General features: G+C 29.2%; 1 protein-coding gene across 1 annotated transcript; it reads right to left on the bottom strand.

Moving 5' to 3' along the window:
• Nucleotides 1-5,132: 5,132 nt before the first annotated feature.
• Nucleotides 5,133-7,299, bottom strand: LOC114186685. The gene is made up of 3 exons (XM_028074662.1): nt 7,192-7,299; nt 6,485-6,772; nt 5,133-6,388 (listed from the first exon to the last, which is right to left on the bottom strand). The coding sequence occupies exons 1-3, from the start codon at nt 7,246-7,248 to the stop codon at nt 6,251-6,253; spliced, it is 483 nt and encodes a 160-aa protein (XP_027930463.1). The 5' UTR covers nt 7,249-7,299; the 3' UTR covers nt 5,133-6,250.
• Nucleotides 7,300-11,840: the final 4,541 nt, after the last annotated feature.

The raw sequence follows: 11,840 nt of genomic DNA, 5'->3' as shown, positions 1-11,840 counted from the left end.
TGGGAGGAGAGAGTCTTGCACATTAAAGCAAGGACTCATTCTATTAGGAGTTGAGAGATCACACTGGGTTTGGAGTCCTTAGGTTCTAGTGTATCAGAGATGAACCTAGATCTACATAGAAAGAGTACTCCCAAGACATTGAATGATTTGCAAAGTAAGTAAACAAGATGATAATATTGTAGTAGAAGAAGATGAGATGAAATCAATTCATAACCCTTACTCCGCTCAATCTATCTAATAACTACTATTTTTATTTACTTGCACTATCAACAAAAAATCCAAAAGTCAAACTACCAATATACTTGTTAAGTCCCTTGGATACGACACTTGTTGATATTACTACGTACCAATACACTTACTGGGAAATGGTTGTTGTAAAATAATCATCAGTTGTGGAAGACAAAAAACAGTGCATTCGCGTTTTGAATCCCTAACTTGGTATATGGATTTAGTTTAATTTTTAATCAAGGTAAAATAGTGATTTTTTGCCTCAGTGCAATTTTAACCGAGGTAAAATAGTGATTTTTGGCCTTGGTTCAATTTTAACTGAGGCCAACTGCCCCCTTTTCCAATTAATTTTTTTACTTCGGGTCAAGGAAACTGAAGCTTAAAAGGCTTTATGGCAACGAGTGTACGACAACCGAGGCAGAAAAGTATATTCTTCTTCGGATATTGAGGGAAATGAGACAAAAAGGCTTATAGGAATTGGAAAATTTCTACCGCTCCATTAATGCTTCAGTTTCCTAATAACCGAGGCCTATAACATGAGTTTAATCAAAACTGCACTAGTGATATATATATATATATATATATATATATATATATATATATATATATATATATATATAAGCTTACTTAATTGATTATGAATATTTTAATAATTTAAACAAAAGTATGGCGGGAATGAGTATCATGACGGATATGGGGACGAAGATGAGATAGATATGTATATCTTCATTTTCTTTAATTGTTATAATTACTAAGTGCTGGTGCGTTCGATAAGAAGACCTCATTTTCTTTGATTTCTTTGATTTCGAACCTCCGTAGAAAGATAAAAAGATAGATGAAAAAAAAAATGAAAATTTATTTATTTGTCCAGTTAAAAACGAATTAGTGTACTCTTTTCTTTATCCCTCTCATTTTAAAAAGTAAGATTCTCACACTTTTCCCGAATTCTTTCCTAAAATTCTAAGTTTCAGTAATTCCTTACTTAAATTTAAGACCAGAATAAGAATAATACAAACAAGAACTCAGAAAAACGTAATGTCATAGGGCTTTTTTTCTCAATACTTTTCTTGTTACACAATGCAGTACAAATACTACTGCAAAAGTTAATAATCTCTCCCTTATATATGCATATCCACACCTATTATGCTTTTACCACCTTTAAATACTTTATTTTTGAGCAAGTAAAGATTAACCGACATTAGACGAATATAAAACCCTATGGTATAGATAAACCAAAATGGTTGCTTCAATTGATATATGATATTTTCATTTTTACAGAGCATAAAATATCTTCTTAGATCTACAATAACTTCATTTCAAAATTCTTCCCATTCCGGTTAAAATTAATAAATATATTTATCATTGGAGGAGAAAATCAAAGAAAGAAGGGTTAAAACGAATTCAATCAATACTTTATGAATAAATGGGTATCTATGTTTTTTAGGTATTTCTTTGAAATGCGATATCTTAACGAAATTGATATCTTCAAATTTAATAATCATATGTCATTACCTGAATATGCCACGAAGAAAAATATGGGAAGAGCAAGTCAAATCAATATCTAAACATATTAGACATATGTTTTTTTTTTTCGATGTTTAAAGAAATATATATTGACTTCTGTTTGTTAGGTAAAAGATATATAGAAATGAATTATGTTATGACATACTCAATGTAGAAAGTAAGTTTTTATTTATTATGAAAAATATTTAGATTCTTGTTTTGATTCCAAGTTTGCTGAGTAACATTATTAGAATCAATCATCATACATCTGAAGTATGTTCTATTTTGAAGTGTGAAGTTTCGTCACAATCAATGCCTGAGGAAAATAACAAACCATCCTTAATGGAGGGCTTAAAGGACTGAGGGTTCACATGTAAAACCTCGTTATCGACCACCATGGACGTCAATGTTCCGGTCTCAAGATCCATCCCTAATGGAGGGTTTAAAAGACTGATGGTTCACATGTAGAACCTTGTTATCGCTCCCACGATGGACGTCAATGTTTCGACATCAAGTCTGATGATAGAATCGTTCTCAATCACTATGCATCCGAAATATTGTCCATTTTGAAATATGTGTGTTTCGTCCCAGCTTTGTCCTTGAAAGGCGTCTAAGATAATAGAAGGAGGAAGAAATATTTAAATCGCCTTTAAGTTTCGACTCCTAAATGATGTGAAATTATTGAACGTGGTAAGAACAACTCTGAAATGTAATTTAGGCGCACAAATAATTTTGGAGAAAAGAATCATTGTGCTAATAGAATAGTTTAAATTCATCAATGCCATCCAAAATTATATTTACTATTTTTTCATAATAAATACCAATTACTTATGTTTAGAATAGTTTGATTTCTTTGAAAGGTTATTATATATATATATATATATATATATATATATATATATATATGTGTGTGTGTGTGTGTGTGTGTGTGTGTGTTAGGTTCACCCCTCCTCCCTATTTTTATGTTTTCTCTTTTAAAAAACTTATCTAGGTGAAGGCGTCAAGTGTAACATTTTATCAATTTTAAAATTTGCAAGTCTATATACACAATTATTTGGTTCACAAAAAAGTGTACGCAACTTTAAGTTTCATAATATTACAATTCTTCATGTATATACATCGGTTCAAGATATCTCAGTAGTCAAAATAACACTCATAAATTCAACGTATAAAGAATTTTGAATTTTCATATAAAAATAATTGATATATATTATAATTTGAAGAGACTGTTGCAAAACAGGAAACACATGAAAGGATTATGTACAAACAAGGAAATGGTAATTTGTCAAAGAATTGAGAAGGTTGGTTGTTCAATTTTAATTAAGATGTCACAAAGAATGCAGTGCAGTTGAAATTGTTTATTGCACATATTTTTCCATAGTAAACGACAAGTGGGTTTCTGCAATACATAGTTTAGATTTCATGCAATTAAAAAATAACTAAATTATAGTCTCAATAAATCTATATGTAGTTTCTCGTTTTGTATTGTTTTGGTCAAAACTTAATTATTAAATGGTGAGATTAATCATAATTCAAGTTTAAGTGTGAGAATATATGATTTATTATTTTGAATGGACAAACAAATTGACAACAAAATCAACCTCGTAAAGACAAATCAGGAACTTAGTCTCATTCATAATATTTCAAGCATTTTCGTTTTAATGTTAATGAAAAAAAATGTTTAAAATATCAATTAAACTTAATAAATTTAATTAAAAAAAATTAAATTTATGTATTTTTAAAATTGGAAGACTAAATAAAATTTTTGAAGATAAACTAATTTTATTATCCACTTAAAATTAAACATGTATAAAAATATATTTAACTTTATTAAATTAATATAAAATGGTTGCTTTGAAAATCAACTCCACCTCACTTCCATGGAGATAAGCCAGAAAAAGGTTTAAACTGCGATCAATTTTTATCCATTCATTTAACCCGCAACAATGGACTTAACCCAAGTTAGTTCATAAGCTTATGACCTACCTGTTTTTAAAATAACTGTTATAAATTCTTTTTAAAAATTCAATCATTCGCATGTTTATACCAACTTCAAAACAAATATATGGAATGTGGTCCGTATGTGATTTGATTGATTTTTAGTTGATTTAGCAATATAAATAACATAAAAAATATAAAATGTATTCACAGTAATTCATTCTTGATGTCATTGAAGTTATTAAAATTTGATAAAAAATACATCATAAGTGTAACATAAAGTAGTAAGTTACCTGAGAAATTATATTTAAAAAATCTTGAGATTTGAGTTTAACTGCAAAACATATCTTCAAAGGAAAAATATAAATACTATCAAATTTATTTAAACATGTTGTATAATTATTACATTATAATATTTAAATGTATTTGTACAATAGAAATATTTAGTACCTGGGTTGTCATGCATATAGGATACGGTGTTGTTCAAGCTTCCAAACCAGATTTTTTTAACAAATGTTGCATAAATTGATGTTAAAAGTGATGCGACGAGTATGCCTCTAGAAAATGATTTCATTTTTGGAAGATTACTCATCCTCACTATTTTCAACTTAGGCAAAGATAAAATTGAACTTTGGTTGTCGAAACAAGCCAATATTGGAAGATCCTTCATTACAAGACATTCTAGTTTGGGAAAAATGATGGACACATTTTCAGCTTCAGATATATCACTAGATATGACCTCTTCCATTTTATCACATTTGCACAATCTGAATATTTTGAGTTTCCCAAGATTTTTTATTGAAGTAAGTGAGAATGAACTTTGGAGGTTGTCACAACCAAAAATGTAAATTGGCACCAAATTTGAGAAAAATGAAACTTGAGGTTCCTTGTTCCAAACATACTTCAATTTGATTAGGTTAATCAATGCTAACACCTCCAGTTGAGGAAGTATTTCGTGAATTTTATGATCAAGATTGTCTTCTTCAAAATCAAATACCTCTGTCAATAATTCACATTTGTCCAAAGTTAATTTTCTCAAATTCTTGAATCTCGTGATCATGCTTGAGGAGATGGCATTCAAAAATTTGTTGTTGTTGGCCAAAATTAGATTTTCCAGTTCACAAAATGATTTGGACGGATAATTCCAGTGCCAAAGCTTCTCTACATTCATATTGATCACATAAAGTATCTTCAATTTTTCCACCAACAATTGCAAGAAACAAGTGGTAATTTCAGCTTGTAGGCCTATGCATGAATTCAAAACTAAGTAGAATGATAGTTTTTCATAATACCATGTTATGCACTAATATTATTGAATCCCATACTTTTATTCCATCATCAATACAATAAGTAATTAAAATAAATACTAGTTACGTATATCAAATGACAAGAAAGAAAACATGTGATTTCCATGCAAAATACACTTGATAAATAGTTTGTAATGGAAACTTACTGAACTTGGGAAGAAGCAATTTGTTGTAGATGATTCTTCAAGAGCTTTGGAATCTTCAATAAAAGAAATCATAGTACAACAATTTGCTATTTTTAATGTTTGTAGGGAAGGAAATTCAGATATAGAAGGAAAGACAACAAAGAGACTTGGTAGATTTTCAAGAGAAACTTCCTTCAATTCATGAAAGGTGAGTTTCCCTCTCATGCCCTCCGCTTCTTCTTCTTCTTTGGAGATAATAATTGTATCCAACACATCACAATCATAAATTTCCAGATTTTGTTAGTTTTAGAGGAACATGAAGCATATTAAGAGACTTACATTGCTTCACCTGTAAGAGTTTTAGGTTTTGATAGAACCTGGAAATATCTTTGTTAGCAACACAAGTTAACCTTGGAAGATCAATCAAAGTTAGGTCACACAGTTGTTGTAAAAGGTGTGTGGAACAAGATATTTGTTGAAGAATATTAAATATTATTTTAAATTCCTTACAGTGACTCACAACAAGTTTCTTCAAGTTCTTCAACTCTTGTAGTGTCTCAGAGGAAATGACACAAACCAAGTTGTCATAACTGTCAAACATAATCTCATTCAATTCAAAGAAAGATTTCCCATCAGTCGTTAGGGTTTCATGTGGATCTGCAAATGGATTGGACATTTTGCAATCATCAAAGATTTTAGACTTGGGAATTCTAAATGACCATCGTAGATTTGTCTCAACTTTTGGAGAGACTTCAACTCCAATTTGCTGAGTGATGGAAAGTTAGTTGTTGGACCACCTTTATTTAAATGATCCAAAAAAACGGTAAATAAGGCTTCACATTTTTCTATAATTAATTCCTTAAGTCGGTGAAGCTTCTTTGGTGGATACAGTTCAAATATATATTGGAGACAGGAAACATCTATGATGTGTAAAATTTGTAGGTTTCCAAGGTCAATATAGTCTGGATGATCAAAGAACCACATATAACGTAAGTTGGTTTTTATTAATTTTAGTTCCTTTAGCTGTGTGAAAATTTTGTCATCTTCGTACCTCTCATCATTAAAACAAAAATGATATAGTGAGCACTCTTCAATGTTAATAACTTTGAGTTTGTGAGACCTGTATGCTAACATTATTAGAAAATCGTCCTACATTATTCCATTACAGTTATTTACCCGAAGAATTTGAAGGTTGGTGAAATGTGAACTTTGAAGATTATAGAATATCTTATCCAACTCTTCATTGTTACATACACTGTACTCAGTAATGAGTGAGAATTTGTCATCCTGCATTAATTTTTTTGAGAATTCATCATCAAAGACTAAAAATATGTTGTATATATATGTCTTATTCTGATAAATAATGTTTGAGAGAGAACTAACCAATAACTCAAAAAGATATGCAAGGTTGGTGTGAGGGTGAATTTGCACTTCATCATTTTGTGTTATTAGTATCGATTTTAACTGTGACTCTTTTATCATTCCCAAACCAAACTTCTTGATGTCGGGAAAATGATCCAACACCACATTCTCTAAGGATGACCATTTAAGAATGTCTCCCGAGGAAAAGCTTCTTAGATTAGGTAAGTCTTCAAGATGCACTTTCTTCGTTTCACAATATTCAACTGCAATTCTGGCTTTTCTGACGTTATCAATATCTTTTTCTATTTTCTGTTCATAAATAAAATCTTTATCAGGATTTTGGATTGTAAACAAAAATACATAAAAGAAAACAAGGGTCTTCAGATATCCACCAAGGAACACAATATTTTTATTAAAAAATTGAATGTATTTTTATAACTATCCAAATGATTCATCAACATATACCTACTTTACTTGAAATTCACCAACATTTATTTTATTATGTGTACTTCTTCAATTTCAATATTCAAACTTTATTTTACTTTTGTGTTTGTGTGAAACAATATAATATTATAGTGTTTAAGTAAGTACTGCAGTAGTTATTTTTAAATAACTAATACAATAATATAAATAGATTATGGTTAAATTAAATGAAGTTGGAGTTGTTAACATATTATTTTCTCTTTAAATGTATGTCTCATAATGTTTAGGAAATCATAAATTCTCACCTTTAAATAAACACTCGTCTTCTGGTCGAAGCCAATAATTTGAAGTCTACGATGCATATAATAACTGTTATATATCTCTTCTCGAATCTTTTGGACAAATGTTGATAGTCCTGCCTCTCTTCAAATGAAACAAAAGTAATGAGAAAGATTGTGTCTTCGTTTAGTTTCTTTAATGCGATACATTTAATATGAAATAATCTTTTGACACCTTCTTCAGCCACTCTTTTATTGCAAATAATCTTTTATGCACATTTTTAATGTTTTTCAACTTTATAATAAGTTTTGACCGTTGACAAAAATAATCAAATTATAAACATAAAGTACTTATTCCTTCCCGCGGATAAGTATTATTATATATTAATATTTTAAATTAAAACAGTAAAAAAAGATTATCAAAAATATTATTTTATGAAACTGTCAAGTGGATGTATTTTTTATTGATGGTGTTAATAATATTAGTTATATTAAAATGTTTGCACAAAACTAGCGTAATGTATACATATTTTTTAAATATATATATATATATATATATATATATATATATATATATATATATTATTAGTAGATGATAATATTATAATATCATTAAGTTAATATATAAAGTAAATTTATATTTAAAGTCGAATAAATAAAGAAAATAATAGAAAATAAATAAATATTTATATTGTAAAGGATAAATTAGGAATAAGTAATTATCCACGAAGGAATTAATTATCTACGAAGGAATTACTTGCCAATTAAAATTCTTAGAAAAAATAGCAGAAAAAAGTCTTTTCTTGTAAATTTTTTTAACAAATTTACAAGAAAATTCCCATGTAATATGAGAATTTGTAGTAGTGTTTGGTGTTAGGGGAAGTATAATAAAAAATGAATTATGTCACATGATAATTTTAAAATTGAAAAGTTTTAACATATTAAAGATTATAATTACCTTACTGATGTTCGTGACATTTTCTTTGTTTTCGAACTTCAGACGAACCATAAATAATAGATACATACAAAAGAAAAATGAAGATTTATTTATATATATCCACTTAAAGATGAATGGTTGTATTCTTTTCTTGATCCCTTCAGAATGCTTTGAATGTTACATACTCTCCCTCTCATTCTTTCCTAAAACTCTAGGTTTCGATAATTCCTTACTTAAATCTAACACCAGAATAAGAATATCACAAACTATAACACATAGAAAGGGTTATCAACACCAAAAAGACAGTTATTTGCCAAAAAATCTAGAAGGAGTTTGGTTGTTCATTTTTAATTTAGGAAGATGCTCTTAAGAATGTGGAGAAGTTGAAACTACTTCTAGATTTTTGTATTCTAAACTTGAATCTCTTAAATTTTAATCAGCTAAATTTAATTATGTTTCAGTTAAATAAAAATTACACAAATCTTTTGTCTTGCTAACCATCTAGTTAGTTGTTGCAAAATGTTTCTGATTTGAAAGTTTTTAAGGTATGTTGCACTTCGATGTTTACTTCTGAAAATACATGGCAGTGGTGTTTAGTCACACAATTATTTAATTTATATATTATTCAAAACTAGTTATTTAATTTACTTCTGAAAACACCTCTAATTAAGGAAGAATTTCATGAATTTTATGATGAATATTGTTATATTTAAGACTAAATGCCTCTATCAATAATTTACATTTGATCATAGTTAATTTTCTCAAACCATTGACTATGATGGTCACACTTAAGAGGACAACACTCTACAATTTGTTGTTGGTAAAACTTAGATTTTCACAGTTCACAAGAACAATTTAGATATTATGATGATCCTATTTCATAATATCATGGTATGTACTTTTTTTTATGAGCAAAGAAAATATATTAATGGGGGCAATTGAGTTGCCTCAACCCGTAAACAAGATCAACAATATATAAAAGAAAAATCATAATACAGTAAGACACTCTTTGATTATCCTCCTACAACAAAGAAAACTCAACACATGACAAATGTTATTTTTAGGTTATGTTACTCTTGACAAGATGCTCAATATACGATTAATCAATACAATAATTAATTAAAATAAATACTAGTAAGCTATATCAAATGACAAAAAGAGGAAAACATGTGATTTTCATGCAAAGAACACTTGATAAATAGTTTGTAATTGAAACTTATTGAACTTGGGAAAAAATAATTTGTTGTACATGATTCTATGAAAGACCTCACGACGGTTACTTTTAATGTTTTCGATGATGGAAATTCAGATATAGAAGGAAAATCAAGAGTTTTGATACATTTTCAAGAGAAACCTCCTTCAATTCCCAAAAGGTGAGTTTCTCCCTTCTTTCCTCTATTTTTTTTTCTTCTTCTTCAATGATAACAATTTCATCGATGTTTCACAATCATAGATCATTAAATTTGTTAGTTTTTGAGACACGTATAACATATTATTTAAAAGATTTACATTGCTTTACTAGTAGGATTTTACGTTTTGATATAACATAAATGTCATACTTATTTTACGAAAGGGTAAATTTTTTAGTGTGAGATTATTATTGTCATTTCATCTTCCAAAATATATTGAAAAATAAAAATGATATTTTGACATACAAATTAGACATAGTTTTGACACGGCTTATGTGTCATTTTACTTTTTATTTAAAAATTGGTATTATTAAGTTGGGGAGGAGTGTGGCACGTGTGTGAGTTTTTGAAGGGTAGATGAAGAGTTTTTCATCAAACAAACAGAGTGAAGAGCAAAACTTTGGCAAAGAGAGAGAAGAGAGGGAAAATCTTTCATCACACAGAAACTCGAGTGGATGACCTACGGGAGAGGTTGACAGCGCCATAGAAGTGTCATTACAGAGAGAAGCAGAACCAATGCCGCGACTGTTGCGAAAACATTTTAGGGCTTGCGGTTGTCGACGACCATCTTTCGTTTATCATTGTGCCGGTGAGTCCGTCCCCCGATTGAAGGATAGTTTTTTTGTGGTTTATGTTTTTCTTATTTTAGAAACTGTTAAGACATTGGGTTTGTCAACACCCAATTTTATCTGGGTGAATAAATTTATTTTCAAAAAAAAGATAAAAAAAAAAAGTTTTTTAGTTAATGGAAAATAAAAAAAATGTGAAACAAAATTTTCTTCAAAGATTTTTAAACTTTAATTTTAGAAAAATAGAGAGATGATAAAAAAGGAATAAAGAAGAAAAAGCCCAATTTGTTATTAATTATCACACTCCTTTTCATGAACCCAACAACTCAAATATCTTCCTTTGTTCCTGACGGAGAACTTAGTGATATGATTCTAATAATTAGAAGCAATATTTCTTCAAATGGTAAAGAATCAATATTACTAATTAGGATTGATTTTGTGCTCTGATTTGCTCTGATTTGATCTCCATAATGTGTTGATATCGTCGATCTCTTTACATCAAGACCCTTTGCAAGACAATTTCTTACGTCACATCGAGGCACTTTGCGAGTCAATGGTCATCGATCTCTTCACATCAAGACCCTCTGCGAGGCAATGGTAATTGATTTCTTATGTGAGGCCCTTTGCGAGGCAATGGTCATCGATCTCTTTACATCAAGACCCTCTGCGCGACAATGGTTATTGATTTCTTTGTCATGTCGAGGCCCTATGCGATGCAATGGTCATCGATTTATTTACATCAAGGCCTTCTATATAGACCCTCTCCTCGGGATTGGTCTAATATGTTTTTTCAAAAAGTCAGAAAAGAAAATAATAAAACAAAATGATTAGTCAGATTGTGACCCTCTACATGGTAATGGTCACTGAATCTTTTGGATATAGGCCCTCTCCTTGGGATTGATCTAATCTTTTCTCAAAAAGTCACAAAAAGAACAATTTCGAATCGGAACCTCTACATGGTAATGGTCACCGAATCTTTTGAACAGACCCTCTCCACGGGATTGGTCTAATTTGGTTTTTCAAAAAGCAAAAAAAATAAAAAATAAAAAGAATTAGTGTGTCAAATCGAGACCCTCTACTTGGTAATGACCACCTAGTTCTTTTCTTTCATATACAGACCATCTCCTCTGGAATGATCAAGTTTGTCTTCAAATTTGTCTTCTTTTGAAACTTGAACAAAATTAGTGTTTTTATCTTTACTTATCTTTTATTATGATAATATGAAAAAGTCAAATTTTCATATTATTTAATAAAATCTAAGTAAAGAGAGGCAACTGTCAATACTCAATTTCGTCCGGATGAATAAATTTATTTTCAAAAAAAAAAGTTTTTTAGTTAATTGAAAACAAAAAAACAATGTGAAACAAAATTTTCTTCAAAGATTTTTAAACTTTAATTTTAGAAAAAAAATGAGAGATGTTAAAAAAAAGAATAAAGAAGGAAGAGCCCAATCTGTTATTAATTACCACACTCATTTTCATAAGCCCAGCAACTCAAATATTTCCCTTTGTTCTTGATGGAAAACTTAGTGATATGATTCTAATAATTAGAAGGAATGTCTCTTCAAATGGTAAAGAATCAATATTACTAATTATGATTGATTTTGTGCTCTGATTTGTTAATGATTAGAATCAATATTTTTTATCTTGATTGATTTTGTGTCCTGATTTGCTATGATTTGATCTCATAATGTGCTGCTATCATGACCAATTCTTTCCTTATATTGTTCATTACGATTAAGGCTAGGATTGCATCGAGATT

Source organism: Vigna unguiculata, chromosome 6, assembly GCF_004118075.2.
Source record: "Vigna unguiculata cultivar IT97K-499-35 chromosome 6, ASM411807v1, whole genome shotgun sequence".
NCBI classification, from domain to species: Eukaryota; Viridiplantae; Streptophyta; class Magnoliopsida; order Fabales; family Fabaceae; genus Vigna; species Vigna unguiculata.
Note: the sequence above shows the minus strand (reverse complement) of the source record. Positions and strands in the feature narration are given on the sequence as shown.

Bases quoted from the DNA above. Each gene is read 5' to 3' on its own strand.
- LOC114186685 (XM_028074662.1), bottom strand. From the start codon at position 7,248: ATGCATCGTAGACTTCAAATTATTGGCTTCGACCAGAAGACGAGTGTT. The intron at 6,773-7,191 runs GTGAGAATTTAT...ATTTATGAACAG, and splicing joins AGACGAGTGTTTATTTAAAG to AAAATAGAAAAAGATATTGA. The intron at 6,389-6,484 runs GTTAGTTCTCTC...AAATTAATGCAG, and splicing joins CATATCTTTTTGAGTTATTG to GATGACAAATTCTCACTCAT.